Below are 20,459 nucleotides of genomic sequence, written 5' to 3'. Positions count from 1 at the left end.
GATCGTAGAACGACGACACCCTAGTCCGATCCAGAGGCCCTCCATCGCAAAGAAAAGGTTTCTTTCTTCTTACGGTCGGTATATGCATATATGCAACAGGCAATTCTAGTCCCACATGAGATACGTCCATACGTCAAAAGCACGTAATAGTAAGCAGCTGCGTGTGTGTCAGGGAAAAAGCCAAGTCTTTCCGGAGACAGTTCTGACCATGAATAAAAACATTAGGCGGAGCAAATGTCGTCGGCAGCTCCACTTCACGCCGCTGAATCCGCCTTGGTCTCATAGCCGAGCTGCAGGGCTGTCTGGTCCTGGTGATGCGAGTAGTGAGCTGCTGCCTCCAATATGTTCGCGTGGTAGTAGTTCCTGGAGTCGAATGCTCCTGGAATAGCATCGTACTCCGCGCCGGCTTCCACGATGCTCAGTTGCTGCACTCGTTCGTTCTCTGCTATCTGAACCCCAAGTCTAAGAATCAGCTTCACATCTTTGATTCTTGTTGCGATCAGGCCTAAGAGAAGATGTTTAGCTTGTGCTCACTTACCTTGGCTCTGAGGTACATGTTGTCACTTTGAAGCTCCACTTCCTGCCATCATCCAAGGTAAGGTAGATCAGTCATCAAGAAATAGAAACCAAGTCATCGGTGATCGATGCTTACCCTTTTCTGCATATACTCGATTTCTGCAAACAGCAGCTCATGCTTCATGATAGGAAAATGTATCAGTACTCGGAGACGACAAGATGCAATAAGTTGTCGGTAGCAGATTACCTTCTTCGATCTGATCCTTGTGATGCTTCTTTCAAGTCGGTTTTCTAGTTGCTTGAGCTCCTTTACATTAAGAGAACTTAAAGCGTCGCCCATCAAGTGCCTGGAAGGGGAGATTTAGATGGAACACAGAGCATGAGTGATCTACTTACTTTGAGATGGGATGCCAACTCACCGATTCGCATTCTGTAATATCTGGATCTGGTGGCGAAGTTTGGCAGATTCTTGCTGATAGTAGTGCTGCATGCATCAACGAGACACAACTTATTTACTTGTGATGTCTGATCTTCCTAGCAAAAGAAAGTTTAAGATCCTCCATCTCTTTATTGTTGGAATTAAATTTGTTCAAATGTTATAAAGAGGTTCATTGCATCGAGAGAGAGAGAGAGATTCATTACAACAAGAAGAAAAAATGGATTAAAAGTCTATAGAAGAATAAGTCAAATTGGTTATTGATTTCTTGAAAGAGAATGATTCATCTTGAATACAATTATTATAATATATCTTTGGGGACTATATAAACTTCATATGTTGGGTCATGAGTCAAATAGAGTTTCTGAAATTATAAAAATATTTTTTTTGAGAGAAATATAGAAGATTAAAGCTTGTCATACTCTTCCTCTATTTGATATCTCTATCCTCTCTTCCTATCAACATCAACATTTTGGTATCAGAGCATAGGTTAAGCTATGACTTCTTCCTAAAGTGTCATCCAACTCCAGATCCCCAGATTGACAAAAAAAAATTATGACATATGGTGCATCCAAATGAAGGTTCTTCTAGGCTCCCAAGATGTATGGGAGTTTGTAGAAGATGGATTTGCTGAACTAAGTCCAGCAGAAGAAGGAGCAATGAATGCAGAAGGAAGAAAACAACTCAAAGAAAGAAGGAAGAAGGAGAAAAAGACTTTGTTCACAATCTACCAAGGCCTTGATGATACAATGTTCGAGATCATCGCTCTAGCAAATACTTCAAAGGAGGCTTGGGAAATGCTTCAAAGAGCATTCGGTAGTGTTGATAAGGTAAAGAAACTTCGTCTACAAGTTTTACGAGCCGAGTTTGAGAAATTACAACAAGGTACTTCTCAAACTATTTCTGATTACTTCTCAAAAATCATTTCTATTGTTCATCAAATGAGACGAAATGGTGAACAAGTAAATGATCAGAGAGTAATAGAAAAAATATTGAGATCTCTAGATCCGAAATTTGATTGTATTGCTATTGCGATCGAAGAATCTAAAGATTTGGAAAAAATATCTTTAGAAGAACTTATGGGTTCCCTTCAAGTTCATGAACAAAGGATTACAAAAAGAGGAGAAGACAAAACTATGGAGCAAGCATTACAAACGAAGCTTACTCTTGAAAATAAACGAGAATCAAATTCTCAAAGAGGAAGAGGACGAGGATAAAGAGGAAGAGGAGGCAGAAATCAGATCAATCAAGAATCTCCAAACATTGAAGGTGGTGGAGAAAATTCTAGTCAAAGAGGCCGAGGTTATGGTCGAGGACGTGGCAGAAACTTTAAAAGGTCTGAAATACAATGTTATGTTTGTAAAAGGTATGGACATTATTCTTATGAATGTTATTATTATCCTAACAATCAAGGTGATAAGGCAAATTTTGTTGAAGAAGAAAAGAACGTAAATCAAGTTTTATTAATGAGTTATGATAATTTGAAAGATGATCAATCTATGACATGGTATCTAGATATAGGAGCTTCAAATCACATGTGTGGCATCAAAGAGCTATTTTCAGAAATAGATACAAGCTATTCCGGGAACATTACATTTGGCGATTTGTCTCAAAGACCAGTAAGAGGCAAAGGTAAAATTCTCCTTGAACTTAATAATGGCAAGGAAGTATGCATTTCAGATGTTTATTATGTTTCTTATACAAAAAATAATATTTTAAGCTTGGGACAATTACTTGAAAAAGGTTATGAAATTGAGATGAAAGATATGGCTCTCTCAATTCGTGATAAGAATAAAACACTGATATCACATGTGAAAATGACACAGAATAGAATGTTTCCTCTGCATTTAAGTATTTTTGATCAATCAAATTGTTTTAAAGCTGATATTGAGGATATCTCTACACTTTGGCATCTTAGATATGCTTACTTAAATTTTGAGGCTTTGAAACTTCTAGAGAAGTATAATATAGTGACAGGAATGCCAAAAATTGATCGCCCAGCAAAATTGTGTGAAGTATGTGTCATGGGTAAGCAAGAAAGAAAGCCTTTCAAAGTGAGAAGGACAAAAAGAGCATGGAATCGACTTGATCTGGTACACTCAGATGTTTGTGGCCCTATCAATCCAGTATCACTTGGAGGAAGCAGGTATTTTCTTACATTTACTGATGATCATAGTGGCCAAACTTGGGTTTACATGTTAAAAGAAAAGAAAGAAGTTTTAAGCAAATTCAAAGAATTTAAGGATTTGGTTGAAAGACAAAGTTGTTGTAAGATTAAATGTTTAAGAACATATAGAGGTGGTGAATATATATCAAATGAATTTGAAAGTTTTTGTAGAAATAATGGAATTCTACATCAATTCACCATGCCATACACACCTCAACAAAATGGTATCTCGGAAAGAAAAAATAGGACTATCCTTAATATGGTCCGATGCATGTTAAAGGAAAGAAAAATTCCGAAAGAATTTTGGGGTGATGCTGTTGCTTGTGCAGTTTATTTGCTTAATAGGTTTCCGACAAAGCGAATTAGTAATGTTACACCAGAAGAAGCATGGAGCTTACAAAAACCAAGAGTTGATCACTTAAGGATTTTTGGAAGTGTTGCATTTGCCAAGATACCAGAAGAAAAGAGAACGAAATTGGAGGATAAAAGCCAGAAATGTATTTTGTTAGGTTATCCAGAGAATTCTAGTGGTTACAAACTCTACAATCCTATCACAAATAAAGTTGTGATGTCAAAAGATGTTGAGTTTGATGAACAACAGATTTGGAACTGGAAAAGTGATGAGCAGCATAAGAAAGCTGTAGCTTCAGAAGAAGATGATATAATACAAGCAAGCACCGAAGTGGCTGTGCCGGAATCATCACCTAGATCAGCTAGGTTATACATGATTCAAGAAGTCCAATTATAAGAAGGACAAGACCTATTCAGGACCTATATGATGTGACTCGAAGGATTGATACTAACAATGATGAACTTTCTTTATTTTATCTTTTTACAGGATATGATCCATTAACCTTCGAAGAAGCTTATAGAGATGAAAAATAGCGACAAGCTATGAATGAAGAGATTCATGCCATTAACAAAAATAATACATGGGAGCTTACTACACTTCCAGAAGACCACCAAGCTATCGGTGTTAGGTGGATCTTCAAAACAAAAAGAAATACAAAAGGAGAGGTGGAGAAATACAAGGCCAGATTGGTTACAAAGGGATATAAACAACAATATGGAATTGATTATGAAGAAGTATTTGCACCAGTTGTTCGATTGGAGACAGTAAGATTACTTATCTCTCTAGCAGCTCAAATGAAATGGAAGATTTTACAAATGGATGTCAAATCAGTATTTCTTAATGGAGTTCTTGAAGAAGAGGTATATATTCAACAACCCTTTGGTTTTATTATTTAAGAACAAGAAGACAAAGTATACAAGTTAAAGAGAGTTCTTTATGGGCTTAAACAAGCCCCACGAGCATGGAATTCTCGAATAGATGCTTATTTTATTCAAAATGGTTTTTCTAAATGTCCACATGAACATGCTCTCTATACGAAATCTAACTCTAATGGAGATATCTTGTTTGTATGCCTGTACGTAGATGATTTAATATTTACAGGCAATAGTAGCTCCATGATTAAAGATTTTAAGCACTCTATGAAAAAGGAGTTTGAGATGATCGACTTGGGCTTAATGACTTATTTCCTTGGTATCGAAGTTATCCAAGATAATGGAGGAATTTTTATCTCACAAGAAAATTATACAAAGGAGGTTTTAAAGAAGTTTTTCATGGAAGATTGTCATCCTACAGATACACCTGTTGAATATGACACCAAGTTGACCAAGGAATGTGAAGGTAAATACATTAATCCAACTTATTATAAAAGTCTAGTTGGATGTTTAAGGTATTTGACATGCACTCGACCTGATATACTATTTGGAGTTGGTTTAATAAGTAGATTTATAAAAGTTCCAAAGACATCTCATTTAAATATCGCTAAAAAATTTTTGCGATATATTAAAGGAACAATTGAGTATAGAATGTTCTATTCATCATCTAAAAAGTTGGAGCTCATTGGATATAGTGATAGTGATTAGGCCGAAAGCTACGATGATCGGAAGAGTACAACTGGATTTGTATTTTATTTTGGTGAAGCTACATTCACTTGGTCTTCAAAAAAGCAACGAATCGTTGCTCTATCAAGTTGTGAAGCAGAATATATAGCAGCTTCTTCTAGTATTTGTCATGCAATCTAGCTAAGAAGATTACTCCATGTCACAGGAGAAGTCAACCAAGATTTATGTTGATAATAAATCAGCTATTGCCTTAGCCAAGAATCCAGTCTATCATGAAAGATCGAAGCATATTGATACAAGATTTCATTTCATAAGAGATCATATAAAAAAAAAAAAGAAGTGGAGATACATCATGTCAAGACAAGTGAACAAGTGGCTGATATACTTACAAAACCTCTCAAATTTGAAATATTTCAACAACTTCGAAAGAAACTTGGCATGCTAGATGGAACAAGTTTAAGGAGAGAGAATGTTGGAATTAAACTTGTTCAAATGTCATAAAGAGGTTCATTGCATCAAGAGGGAGATTCATTACATCAAGAAGAAAAAATGGATTAAAAGTCTATAGAAGAATAAGTCAAATTGGTTATTGATTTCTTGAAAGAGAATGATTCATCTTGAATACAATTAATATAATGTATCTTTGGGGACTATATAAACCCGGTCATGAGTCAAATAGAGTTTCTGAAATTGTAAAAGTATTTTTTTGAGAGAAATATAGAAGATTAAAGCTTGTCATACTCTTCCTCTATTTAATATCTCTATCCTCTCTTTCTATCAACATCAACATTCATATATATACATATATATATATATTTGGCATTCCTGTCTTCCTTAAAATCTATTTCTTGGAAATTACTTTTTTGATTCACTGATGGTACGATCGATTTAATTGTATTCCACCTTGATGCATAATAAAAAGCATCATCTTTTTTTTTTACTGACAGACCACTAGAAGGCCTCCTCATTATTCTTTGACGCTGCAGTACACAACCTAAGTGGAACAGATGAAAAACAACTTAATCGTCTCTTCAACATAGATTAGTAGCTTGTGATGTTAAAAGGAGGATATGTTGAGCTGTTTTATATTTCTCTGGCTACATCGTCCATCCCAAAGTGATTATATAGTAGTTTTTTTCTTAATGCATTAGATTCTTCATTCACTCATAGGAAACCAACAACATCCAGTATGACTATTAAATGTTGGTATGTAAACCCGTTTTCTAGATACCAATGGAGCCACACAGATCACAGGTATGGTTTTCAATATCAACTTGGCAAAAGAACAAAATCATGAGCATGATGAATATGCTAAACATAAAAGTTTATAATAATGCATTATGATGCCAGGAAAAGCAAACTGAATCTAATAGCTCACAAGATCACGTAACCATAGAACGGTAGGCACACTGATGAAGTTAATCCAAAACCACTCATCCGTTTGGAGCAGTTTTTAGACTCATCCAAGATAAGTGGGTTGTATTATTAGAGTTTTATCTAGGTGATTTATCATTTATTTAAAAAATTTATAATTCATTTTTTTTTTTACTACTATAAATATATGTTTTTAGACTCATCCAAGACACTACTATAGATTGGAAATCTTATTTCTCTTCGATCTATTGAGGTTTAATAGATGGAAGATCAATAGATCCAGAAAGTGAAAATAAAAAGATGATGGACATTAGAGCAAGTGTTTCCAATCAATTTCTTTCCATCTTCAAAGTTGAAAATTATTAATTTTAGATAATTAACATAACAAAAAAATTATTTCATAAGGATTATGAAATTTGATAAAACTTAGTCTTGTTGAGTATGATCTATAGGATGCCAACATTACCCACGATAAAAAAAGATCAAATGAATGAAAATATACAAAAAAAAAAAATGCAAGAGCCCTCTACAAGCTACAAAGTAATAGATGAGTCCATATTTCCTCTAATCATGTCATTATCAATATTAACAAAAACTTAGAAAATCTTTAAAAATGTGATCTTATAGTGAAAACCTAAAAGATCAAACAATAATAAAATAGTTTGATATGATTTATACTTATCTCTACAGTTTGATATAATGTGATCTTAAACTTATCTCTACAATTTGATATGATTTCTACAACTATAAATGAAGCTAAAGATATAAATGCATTATCTATTGATGAATTAATAGACTCACTTTTAGTTCATGAACAAAAAATTGAACTGACCTTCAATTGAAACTTCACAACATGCTCTTCAGATGAAGATCAATTCTAAGATAAATTAAAAAAATCCAAAAATCAAATCTCAAGGCAAAGGTTAGAATGATAGAGGTTGTTAACGATTTAATTTTTGAGATAGAGGATAAGGTCGACCAAACGAGAGTTAAAGGAATTTCAACGAAGGTAATAAAGAAACCCGTTAACGTGTCTTTGTTGCAAAAAAAAAAAAAGGTTAGACATATTGAAAAAGATTATCGATATAAAAATAAAAATCTAAATATACTTTTCTTCTCTTATTGAAAAATATGATCTTTTTGAAAAAAGTTATTAGAACAAAAATTAAGTAAATTATTATGAAAAAAATAATGATGAGAAAAAAGATAAAAATAATTTTTTTATAACATCCAATAAAGAATGTTTTAGTTTTGTTTGGTTTGGTTTTTAAATAATGAATGAATGTAATAGCCTTATGATAAGTGATCAAAGTTTATTTCATGGTTTGATCAAGTACGTAGTGTAGATGGAAAATAGTAGTGAAATTCAAGTGGAATGGGAAAGGAACCATTGTTTTAAACATCAAATCTAGTAAAATATTTATTGATGATATGATATTTATTTTTAGATCAAAATAAAATCTCATTAGTATAGGGAAATTGATGAGAAAAAATTATTATAATATTTTCTATGAGAAAAATATTTAATTTATAATACAAATTTAAAAATTGATAGCAATTATGAGGATGATAAAAAAAAAAAAAAAAGATGCTTATGTTATTTTTTAGACTTGCACTCACTTCTATTATTATTGATGAATCAGTACTATAACATTGAAGATATGACCATATGAAATATGATAGACTAGAATTGTTTAATAAAAAAGCTACGGTAGTTGATTTACCAAAAATTTAGAATAAGTATAGTATTTGTAAATCTTACGTCTTTGAAAAACAATACAAAAGTTTATCTCAGAAACACCATTCTTAGAGAGCCAAGGAATGGTTGGAGCTTATGCATGTAGTCATTTGTTAGCCTATACAGATTATCGCACGTGATGAAAGTAAATATTTTTTATTATTTATAGATGATTGTACAAGAATGATATAGGTATATTTACTTTGAAAAAAAAAACTAAAGCATGTTCGATTCATAAAAAATTCAAAGCTTACATAAAAAAATAAAGTAACTATTTTATTAAAACTCTATGTATTGATTAAGGAGGTGAATTCACTTCTAAAGATTTTTTTAGATTTTACAAGAATATAGGCATCCACATAGAATTGATTGCAAGCTACACCCCCAACAAATTAGAGTAGTAGAGCAGAAAAACTAAATTGTTGTCGAGACAATGAGATATATGCTTAAAGGAAAAACAATACCAAAAAAGAGTTTTGGGCAAAAGTTGTGAGTGCAGTAGTAGTGTATTTACTAAATCATTTTTTCACATTCAAGGTAAAACACATTATAAAGCATGGTTTGATCAAAAGTTTGATTGAGCCACTTAAAAGGTATTTGATAAAAAAAAAAAAAGTAAACTTGATAATAAAAGCATTAAATGCATATTTGTGAGGTATAATAATAAAATAAAAGGCTTTAGACTTTACAATCCTTCAACTGAAAAATTGATCATAATTCATAATGTTATTTTTAGTGAAGAAGTTTAGAATTCTAATGCAGTTGAAATTTCGACAGTTGTAGGAGAAGAAATCTATAAGGCACATGATATATTGCCCATTATTAAAACCTTACTTGAATCTTCTCGGATTTTGAGTAGTTTTGATTCAAGTGACTAATGATAATGAAACACATCCGAGAAAGTCTTGTAATCTTTCACAAATATATCAACCTAGTGATCTTACATGTTTGGCTTTAGATCTTGTTTTGAAGTTGCAGCTCAAAACGAAGAATGGGTGCACACAATGAATGACAAACCCATAGCTATTGAAAAAATAAGACTTGAAAGCAAGTAAATTTGCCCCTAAGAAAATAAATAATTGGACTCAAGAGGGTTTATCACAAGTCAAATTTAATACTGATGGCTTGCTATAGAAACATAGAGCCCATTTAGTTGTCAAAGGGTATGCTCAAATTTCAAGTATTGATTTTTTAAAAACCTTTTCTTCAGTTACAAAAATTGATACGATTTATTCAATGTTAGCATTTGCAGCTAAAAAAAATAATATGTTTATCAATTTGATGTTAAATCAACCTTCTTGAATGAAAAATCATAAAATGAAGTTTATGCCAACCAATATGAACGATTTAAAATAAAAAATAGGAGGATATAAAGTCTACGAGTTGGAGAGACTATTATACGATTTGAAATAAGCACCATGGGCATACTACAATAGAATTGATAATTACTTCTTTCAATATAATTTTTTTAAAAATTTAAGTGAGCCAACCTTATGTATAAAAGCTCAAGGTATAAAATTTTTTATTGTCTATTTATATGTGAATGATATGTTTTATATCGAAAATTCAGTGGATATGCTTATTGAATGTAAGAAAAATATAGTTGACTTAGGGCTTTTATATTATTTTATAGGAATGAAAATTATTCAAGATATAAATAAAATCTTTTAGTGTCAAAAATAATATGTTAAAGATTTATTTAAAAAGTTTCATGTGACAGCTTATAAGTTAGTAAGGACTCCAATGAATATAAATAATAAGCTGGTGTTAGATGATAGAGTTCAAAAAAATATATATGAGAAGTAGTATAGAAATATAATTGGAGAATTAATTTATCTCACACATTCAGGGTAGAATATTATGCTTGTAGTTAGTTTGTTGTTCAGGTTCATGCATGGCCCTAGAAGGTATCACTTTACAGTAGGTAAAAGAGTTCATGATATCGGTTATGAATAGGTAAAAGATCTTAAGTTATATTCTTATACTAATAGTGATTAGATTGGTCGTACAAATGATTAGAAAAAGTACTTTAAGATTTATACTTAACCTTGGCTCGGGGATGATTTTATGGACAAATTAAAAATAAAAATTTGTTGTTCTCTCAACTTCTAAGGTAAAGTATGCTGTAGCAATTTCATGAACTAAAAAAATAAGAATATGTTACTCTTTCAAGATTATGTCGTGGTTACAAGCACGACATATCAAATAATTTAACTTTGAAGAATTTTAATATATTCTCAAAAAAAGCAAGATAGATCAACTAAAATTTACTACAACAACAACAAGTCTACTATTACAATGATGAAGAATTTTATTTTTCGTGAATGCACCAAAACAATGAATTTTCGTGAATGCACCAAAACAATGAAAAAATTCATATAAACTACTATAGCATTGAAGATCAAGAACAATTTCAAAAACTACTATAGCATTGAAGATCAAGAACAATTTCAAGTTAATCTCTTTTAAATCGGGGGGGTGGTGATAAAATTAATCCAAAACAACTCATTGTTTTGTAAACTATTCATCCGTTTGGAGCAGTTTCAAACAGAAGAGTACTTGATCTTTTTTTATCTACGTAGCTGAGTTTATCATTGATCTTTTTTTACTGCTACAATTATGAGGCACTACAAATTTAAAGTACTCTTCAGACTGTCTTCTCTCTCTCTCTCTCTCTCTCTCTCTCTCTCTTCTCTCTGAAGTTACTCTGTAGGAAGCCAACCCATAGGTAAACTACTATAGCATTGAAGATCAAGAACAATTTCAAGTTAATCTCTTTTAAATGGGGGGGGTGGTGATAAAATTAATCCAAAACAACTCATTGTTTTGTAAACTATTCATCCGTTTGGAGCAGTTTCAAACAGAAGAGTACTTGATCTTTTTTTATCTACGTAGCTGAGTTTATCATTGATCTTTTTTTACTGCTACAATTATGAGGCACTACAAATTTAAAGTACTCTTCAGACTGTCTTCTCTCTCTCTCTCTCTCTCTCTCTCTCTCTCTCTCTTCTCTCTGAAGTTACTCTGTAGGAAGCCAACCCATAGGTATTCTCTAGCAAGTATAGCATCAATAATATCAGAAATCTTGATTAGAAGATACATCTAGATTTGTGACTGAATGCAGTATTAGTTAGCATTAATAATTAATACTGATACTGAATGCAGTATTAATTATTAATACTGAATGCAGTCTAGCAAGTTTAGCATCAATTATTAATACTGAATGCAGTGTTAATAATTAAAACAAATCACTAATAAGTAATAGAGAATAGCTAAAGATCATGATGCTCATAGTGCTACTATAGTTGGGGAAATTAAGTTTTTTGAGTACAACACAATGAATGAAGAAGATCCGAAAGGAATAATATTCTTACCTGAGAATTGACGTCCACAATGGCACCCGAACTCGAACTGTCAGCGCATGCCTTCTTGTACCTCTCGATCGTTGATTTTATGCTGGAATGAGGATTTTTAAGCAACAAATTAAATTAGGAAGCAACATCGCCCTTATGTTTCAGTAGCATCAAATCAATGCATGCATTTAATGCTCACAGAATCGACCAAATAATTCTACAGGACATTGCAAGAAATGTTGAATGAAACCAGTGAATGACAGACAGATGTAATTATGACAACTTTGACAAGATGTAATTTGTCACTGCAGTCCATACTTTTACAAGATCCATTGATCTAAGCATGATTGGATCCACATATCATTCATGAATTATATGGATAACTTGTAGTGTACTTATTCTCGAAGGAAAAAGACACAAATAAGGCCACCTTTCGCATGCCAAAGGAGAAGTTTCAGGGAAATGTTTGCATAATCAGATCACCAAATAACTTAGAAATTGGTTTTATTGATTATTTCTAATAGCTGTTATGGACAACTTAGAGAGGTCCCTGATGCAGTATTACAATGTATATATATTTGCAGCTACTGAAGATCCCAAGTTTTCATTTCTGCAATTACTTGTCTTTTCTGAGGAAATATGCATGAGTTCATGATAGAAACATACAAATTTACCTATACGCATGCACATAATGGAAGGGAGGTAAATGTAAAAGGACTCTCTCGATCTAATAATGTATTTAGGATCTTTTACCTGGTAGAATGTGGAGGAAGAATGTATTTAGGATCTAATAATGTTCAGCAGTATTGAGGCTTTTCGATAGAAAACATATAGCCAGCCATTTCGCTCTTCTTTCCAGGGAAGAAAACATACAGAACATAATAGTCTACAATCTAACCCCGTATACGATTTCATCTTGACCATAGGCACCACAAAAGTCCAACAATTTAACTCCTCTAGCTAAATATCAACTACTGACTGACGACTAGATCTCTCTCTCTCTCTCTAGAAATCTACCACACACACACATACCAGGTCTACAGTCCAACAACGTATCTGGCGAGGGGGGGATTGCTGACAGAATCCATCATAGAGTACTCATGTGATGTGTTCCAACTTTTCTTTCCATTGAAGCGTCACATATCTATCACAAGGGTGAGTCTTTCTGCACACGTTCCAACGGAGCACCAATCCTTGAATCGAACTCAGTGGACCCCTCCCCTTTCGTCACCTCCATTCTACAGATATGGGCAAGAATCCTTTCCATGCAAGACAAAAGCTGCACCGAGTGGCGTGCAAGGTAGGATCGCGCCACTACAAAAGGCAAGATGAAAGATATATGTCTGGGACTGCAGTGATCCTGAACAAGGTTGAGCCACAGCTGGTTGGAACTCTCAAGGCGCGTACAAGCACCACAGCACAGGTCACCTCCATTGGTGGCTTTAAGGGTACAACAACAACACAGTGTGTGGGGGTTCTTTCACTGTTCACATATCTTTATTACCTTGGCTACACGTACACAATCGCAAGGGTACAAGATGAACCTTGTAGGTGTGAGATGGAACCTAAGAAGGAACATGGACCATCATCCACTTGTGCTGGCATGCCAAAACATGGGGGGATCTGAAGCCAACTGAGAAAAGCTACTGATGATCTTGATTTTGTCTAAAGAAGCCGACTGCAATCAGAAACTCAGAATCCAGTGTTGGATACAAATAATGGCCAACCCCAAACCCAGAGGACATAAACCAACCTTTTTTGCTAAGAAATTGGAAATATAAGAGGATGACACTGGCACCACCATTTCTTGGAATAAGAGGATGTCTCATATTGGGATGAGAAAGCACTCTTTAACTGTATGTATGTATGTATGTATGTATGTATGTATATATGTATGTATGTATGTAAGATGAAGGATCAAACATAAGTGGCTAAGCTTGCTGACAATACGAGTGGGTTATGTTCGAATGAGTAACCTTCCATCCTACCTGACTCTGAGCAGGCACAGGATGTAAGACTTCAAATCAGAAAGAAAAACACTTGAGAAAAAATACTTTTGGTTGGAATCATTGCTTACACACAAACACAATTTCTCTCTTTGCTTTTTAAGCCGTTCCATTATGGATGCAAGTGGTAAATCAGAGACATCATTGACTGGCTTGAATACATACTATCGACTCCTCTTTGTCAATATTACATTACAGCATTAAAAAGACTGTCATTAAAGACTGACCAAGGAGGAGCAACTATCACTAGATGACCAAGGAGGAGCAACTATCATTAAAGACCGACTGATTTTACTCCTTCACTGGATGACCGAATTAGAATCAGTGATACTGTCGGAAGAATTCAAGCACACTGACAACCTCAAGGGGTGAATTAAAGATTAGACTCAAAATTAAGGTGACCCCCCTCTTGTTTGACGGATGACACGAGAAGCAAAGCAAGCAAAAGTATCTCGTACTTGTTACGAGAAGTTGATATAAAGTATGATGTCAAGTACGATATTTGATTTTTCTTTTTCGAAAGATGAAACGATGGACAACAAGCATCTATCGTACTTACTACACACTGCGGAATGGTCAAGCAGCAAGTCATGTTTCCGGGGATGGGAAACGAATGCGTAGATGAAGCAGAAAAGAGAGATGGAAAAGAAAGTGGCACAGAAAAGGAAAAGGAATTAGGGTTGGTAAATCTAAGAACATGTTAGTTTAAGTAAGATTCAATAAAAAAGAATTCAAAAAAGTGATTGGTAAATCTCATATTTCTCTTTATCAAGATAGATAATTAGGGTTTGGTTTTAGTCGATCCTAGTAATCTTAGGAAGAGGTTTTTGATTCAGCTGCACTCCTGTTGTAGATATTTGATCCTGAGCAATAAACAACAAAGATGTAATAAACAATTTATTGATGCATATGATTGTCAAAAGATGGGAAAAACTTAAAATACTTGAAGCAGTTGTACAAGGTAAAAGTTTGAAATGCATAACAACCACACAAGACATACAAATAAAGCAGTTAGTGAGGCTTTCTTTCAGAACATAGTCGAAAACATTTCTCAAACAGATATTTACATTTTACGTTTGGAATTAGAATAAACAATGAAGCATCATCATCATCATCATCAAAGACCTGAGTTGACTCAAAATGGATTTCTCAATGTTGTCTGCTCTCTTGTCATCGGATTTCGTTTGAAATCTTCAACTTTATAACTAGAGATCAAAGCCAACTGTCATGCTTTTTAATGAAGAAACTCTTGTGTCACTAGAATGAGTTCCCAATCTTATTTTGTCTGTCACATGTTAGACAACAACAATCGACAAGCAAATTATGCAGTCAATATCCTAGTGGTTCAGTAAGTTTCGGTTCTCTCTTAATTTGTACCCTTAAAAGCAAACAAGTTTTCGGGGAGAAACCGTTCGAATACGGGCAATTTTCCCCTCCAAACTTTTTCTTATTGAACTCTCCAGTCGTTCACAGGCAAACAAGTCCCTAGGAATCCTACATGTTGACAAAGAATGATAACACTGAACATGATGTCCATGGTGTTGATGATGATGATGATGATGATGATGATCACATTAAAACAAAAAAGACGATGAACAGGATGACAGATGACTCAACTTGCATGGAGTAATTCTCAGTGTTCATACAGATCGCGAGACGAGCAGATCAATTTTAGCCAACAGTGAGCTTATTTTCATTCTCAACCGCTTAACTCTCTTTTTTACTCTTTCATAGCTTCCCCAATGCCATCTCAAACTAGCCCAACTTTTCGAGCCAGATATCCCACAAAACATCTGCTCATTCTAAAACTCTATTCAAATACATGAATATTCTGGAAATAAGAAGAACCATCTTTAGAGCAATGCACCTAATCAAGAAAGCTGATTATATTTCTAGACACATACATACACGGAAGATCGGAAGATTTCCAAGTAGATTGAGAAGAAAAAACCAGTTAAGAGTGGAGGCCGAAATAACTGAATATATAAATGCTCTTGAAATTGTTTGCACCATAAGTAAGCCAATTACAGCCAACGACTACAATATGCCACACAAAGTAAGCAATTATCATCTGGACAATATATTAGCCATCAAGAAGATACGATCCATATCCCTTTTCAAAATGTAACCATACTAGTCATCTGATGTCATATCATACCATGCGGTACCAGTTTGGGTGAGATAGGAGGCAATCCTCCCTTGTAGGCATCCATACAATAATGGTCATCATTGATACAATGTTCCAAAAGAAGGAGATATATTTCTCTTAAATGGCTGCGGTGACGAAATTATTCTCCAACACATCTCTACCTGGAAGAGGCTGAACACATCTTAAACGGTCACTAAATATCAGCTTGTTCTCTTCTCAAGAACTCTGATGGGCTAAATTACGTTTGATTTCCATCCCATATATCTGGTGAAGTTCTCATCCACTGGTCTTATGTCCAGTCTTCTAAATTTCTAAGCTTTCTAAGCCAGAGTATGCTTGTACACTCTAATCCAGATTTTACATATATATATATATATATATATATATACCCTAAGAATCTGTAATTGTTTTACCCAATACATATCTTTCAATTCTGAAGTTCATATAGTCCTCTAATACGGCAGTAATACCTACCTATATCTAATACCTAGAAAGCAAGAACATGATGCAGTGATAACACTGTCAATGGGAACTGGAGTCTAGAGATGTACTTAGCAGCAGAGTTTCTAATCAAACGTTCACCTTATCAGAGGCTTCACAGTGTGCTACATTTCGTCCTTTCTCCTTCTCAGCGTTCCAACCTCCCACTCTTGTAAATCATCATCCCACAAGATTGACGACGAAGTTAAGGTTTCGTCAAAAAGGAAAGACAAGATAACATAAAGAGGCCACCTTGGGAGAACACAAAATGGCCCGACGACACCCCACTCCTCGAGCGTGTAAGTGACGTGAATAGGCGCATGGCCCGAGAAGTAAAACCCCTTCCCCGGTTCAAGGCAATCATCATCACGTAGTACACATCTCCGAACAGCCATGCTCCCCTCATGGCGCATGGTGGTGAGGCGAGAAGAGAGAGAGAGAGAGAGACATAAGGTGTTGCACCAGAAAAGAAACCAATTCTAGCGAGGCGCCAGTTTCCCTGGTGGTGACAAAAGAGGCCCAAACCCTAAGAAAGAGAAGAAATTTGAATCCTGGGCAAGGTTTAGAACTCAAGATGCAAGAGAGGCAGGAAAGGTGGTTTTGAAGGTAGCTGCAGGGACGGAGGCTTCGTGAACGCAATGCAAACACCAAAGAAAACAACAACTTGAATGCATAGAGAGATACAACGTTTTGGTGATACTAAAGAACCACAAGGTCATCAATGGAGACAGGTAATGCATCTAAAGGGAGCGTCTTTCTGGAAATGTAAGCCTATGGATTCTTGTCAATGGAGGGATCAGACAGGCACTAATTGAAGGCAGGCAGAAGCCACATCAATCCCACACAGAGATAGAGAGATTTGACCAGGCAAAACCAAACAAGAAAAAGAAGGATAAAGGGAAACAAGAAAACCTTACGAATAGCCTTGAAATTGTACACACCTTACAGTTAGTAGAGAGAGCCATCTTCAGGAGAGACTGCAATTTTTTCCGAGTTGAAGATAGGAACGTCCTATTCCTATGCATCGTTTCGAATCCCTAGCCATTTATAGACACAAATGTTCCACAAGTAAAAAACATAGATAGTGGTATCTAACATCTATCCATTCCCCCCTTCTTCTTTGGCCACTACAAGTACATACAAAACCTTGCAAAACATCATCAAAAAGGAAAGGATGGACTTAGCTGGAGCTCGATCTCCATCCCCGACATCCTCTTCCTTTCTCTTCTCCCCAAAGGCCCAAACGGGCACGGAGTGAAAATTATATGAGGTAAGAAGCTGATCCATAACAATATCTACAGATCCTCAAAGCAATTCTCTTGTAAAGTTCTTCAGCAACTTGGTGTATTATTGTCGAGTCATTATATGATCAAGGGAATAGCATGAAATGTAGAGTTCAACACACCGACATACTTGTTATTGGCGTACTCATATAGCCTGCCGCGGCTGGAGAACACGATTAGGGCGACCTCGGCATCGCAAAGCACAGACAGTTCGTAGGCTTTCTTCAGCAGCCCATTCCGGCGCTTGCAGAACGTCACTTGGCGGTTTGTGGTGTTCTCGATCCTCTTGATCTCAATCTTACCCCTTCCCATCTTTGTTGATGTCCTTTGCACCGAAGCTGAGCTGAAAAAAAGGAAGAATTTCTAGTCTTAACAACGGCAACACAAGAAACCTAATCTCCATTATCTCATCTTGTGTTGGTATCTAATTAGGAGGCTCGAGGATTCGGGTAAGTCAGTATATATCCATGCCGTGAACGAAAATTAAGAGCCAAAAATTAACCGAGCAGAAGAATCTTGAAGAACTTCTGAACTGTACAGTTGGGAAGAACGAAATCAAGCTTCAGTTAAAGAAGAAATCTAAAACTGTCTCAGAAAATGATCTGTATTCAGATCAGATATGACTGGGTTTTTCTCGCATATATATGGAGTCAAAACATGATCATGGTTCTCAAAGTTTTGAGTACCCTAACACCCAAACAAGAATCAACAAGAAAGAAAGCTCTCCCACAAGAAACATCAGCCCTCTCCTCCAAGAAAATTAAACCAGAAACATCAGCCCTCCCACTTGCAACACCGAGGATGGAAATCTAAGGGAGCTGAACGAGAGGGGAAAAAGGAGTAGTAAAAGAGATTAACCTCCAAGCACTCAAGAACTTCTTCCTGACTAAAACTAAAAATCAAAGAAGATCAAGAAATCAAGGCCACTCGGAAGCCACCGTTACCGACTATGATCTCTTCGACAGGAAGGTGTCGCCGACTACTCCGACTCCCAAAAAAATGCGATGGCCAAAGGTACAGAAGTGAGATTGGAGAACCAAAAACAAGAAAAGATTAGTGGATCTCGAACAATTTCACGACCTTCTTTCCCCTCGAAAAACTCCTCGAAAGAAAGATCGGCGTCTGCTCGGGCTTCGTCTCGCCCGCAGTCTTCGGATTCCTCCCAAGGATGGAGGAGGAGAGGAAAAGAGACAAAGCAGCCGCTGCATGGCCACACCAGCGTCCTCCTTTTTGATGGCCGCTTCCTCTTTATCTTGTCCTTCGCGTGCATCTCCCTATCGTACGCCGGCGGGCGGAGCTGCTCACCCCCCTCTCGTCACAAACTTTGTCCGTTTTGGGTTATCTCATTTCGAGTAAACAGTTCTGGAGGACTAGTTGACCAGAGAGCGCGCAGAAGCGCTCGGCACGTGCGGTCGCGGGTGTGTTTCGGGCTCAACCGGAACCCACCCGCGACGATTTGGTGTCGTCGACAGCTGTGAACCGTACGATCGACGGGCCGTTCTTTTTTGGGTTGCCAAAAAGTGGGTAGACCGGGGTGGCGATCGGGGAGGACCGGAATTGGGTTAAAACGGTGGTGTCCGTATCGCCGATTCGGAGAGGAGGGGTTGGGAAATGGCTGTGGCCCACTTATTGGACGGCAAAAGATTGGGCACGTCACATCACAGATCGCAGTGAGCGAGTGACATCGGTGATGGACTCCAATTAGGAGAGGCGTTCCGGTGTCCACGACGCCCCCACCGCGGGTGCCGTGACACCATCCTCACCCGTGGGCCCACAGGTCAGGCTCACGTGAGAGTCACATCGGATGAGTAGCCTACTTGAGTTAAAGAGGATGGGATAAATATAATCATAATTATCAGAATCTCCCAAAGAGAAAGAAAAGAATGGAATGGAATGGGCTACGGATTATTGTTGTGAGCTTGCGTCCAGCAGGGTTAGTTTCCTGCATGGTTTGACTTCTCGTTCTCGAGCATTCAACTCTCCTCCATGAGAAGAGGAGAAAACGAAGGTGCAGTTATTGATTGGGAGAACATTTGTGCTCCTCTCAAGAGCAGAAATGGAACTCACCTCATTCAACCCTCGGTTAAGAAGGAAGCGTGAAAGGGACATATGATGAATAAATAATATGTTGTCTTCGACAGTGATACTTCCAAGGATGATATTAGTGGATAAAGTTGATTTGTTAGATCTTCTACTAGGTCTCATATTTTTATTTTCTGCCATTTGGAGGAACAGGTCGTGATGCGTATCCATCATCTTGTAATAGTAGTCATTAGTAGATAATATGTCTTAATTCAGTGACAAAATGTCCAGGAGGTTTACTTATAAGACAATAAATGGGCAAGATCTCCACTCGAAGGACAAATAAAGTGAGTTTGTGTCTTGATAATCCAACAACAGCAACTTTGATTACTGATAGTACAAAAACACTGAGCTGAGCTAAAAGTCAATTAGTAGATCAGGAGTGGGATTGGTTGTCTCTCATTTTAGTTGTCTGTCTTATTTCCTATTTCCATGTCTTGCTCTTCCAGGAGCATTTACAGAACAATAGCAAGGTCAGAGAGACTAGACTGCTGCCTCTTGACTCCTAATGCAATCCAGATTTCAACCATTTGCTCTGCTCTGCTCTGCTCTGCTCTGCTACTATGTTGAGTTCAGCAGTACAATACATATTTATTTGTGCCTCAAATCAAATCTTAGATTTTCATGAGTTCACATGTAGTCTTTAATGAAATATTATCGAGAGTGACAACTCTGTCAATTAATAATTTCAAGTGATTGACACCTGTTTTCATAATTGGATATCTGTTGGTGGGTGCTCTATCCACTCTTTTTTTTAGTATATGATAAACTTTAGATTTATTATTATTATCTTCCTTGCCAATAGTAACAAATGGATGATTAGAGAAAATGCTTGAAGATATATTAAGTAAATAGTAATCCCCATCATCATCATCATCATCATCATCAACAACATCTTCAAGTGAGGACAAGTGTTGTCTTGCAGGTGGGCAGGTCAATTTCTCTTTCACGAGTTCTTAATCAA

The 20,459-nt window shown here is 36.0% G+C and overlaps 1 protein-coding gene across 3 annotated transcripts; it reads right to left on the bottom strand.

Annotated features, from left to right (window-relative positions):
* Positions 1–47: 47 nt before the first annotated feature.
* LOC103985196 (agamous-like MADS-box protein MADS1) lies at positions 48–18,722 on the bottom strand. 3 transcript variants are annotated; one of them, XM_065109133.1, is made up of 8 exons: positions 18,494–18,712; positions 17,544–17,751; positions 11,517–11,598; positions 936–1,000; positions 764–863; positions 653–694; positions 539–580; positions 48–449 (listed from the first exon to the last, which is right to left on the bottom strand). In XM_065109133.1, exons 1-8 carry the CDS (start codon positions 18,681–18,683, stop codon positions 255–257), a joined length of 924 nt encoding a protein of 307 aa, XP_064965205.1. In that variant the 5' UTR covers positions 18,684–18,712; the 3' UTR covers positions 48–254. The 3 variants fall into 3 exon arrangements, with proteins under 3 accessions (XP_064965205.1, XP_009401103.3, XP_064965203.1); XM_009402828.3 differs by having other exon boundaries at positions 17,544–17,756; positions 18,494–18,702; XM_065109131.1 differs by having other exon boundaries at positions 653–863; positions 18,494–18,722.
* Positions 18,723–20,459: the final 1,737 nt, after the last annotated feature.

The sequence above is a fragment of the Musa acuminata genome, chromosome BXJ2-5 (genome assembly GCF_036884655.1).
Source record: "Musa acuminata AAA Group cultivar baxijiao chromosome BXJ2-5, Cavendish_Baxijiao_AAA, whole genome shotgun sequence".
NCBI lineage: Eukaryota > Viridiplantae > Streptophyta > Magnoliopsida > Zingiberales > Musaceae > Musa > Musa acuminata.
Note: the sequence above shows the minus strand (reverse complement) of the source record. Positions and strands in the feature narration are given on the sequence as shown.

Excerpts from the sequence above, each read along its gene's own strand:
- LOC103985196 (XM_065109131.1), bottom strand. The coding sequence starts at position 18,683 with ATGCACGCGAAGGACAAGATAAAGAGGAAGCGGCCATCAAAAAGGAGG. Across the intron at positions 11,599-17,543 it reads TATGAGTACGCCAATAACAA|CATAAAATCAACGATCGAGA; the intron begins GTATGTCGGTGT and ends TCCTCATTCCAG. Across the intron at positions 1,001-11,516 it reads TTGTGGACGTCAATTCTCAG|CACTACTATCAGCAAGAATC; the intron begins GTAAGAATATTA and ends TGATGCATGCAG.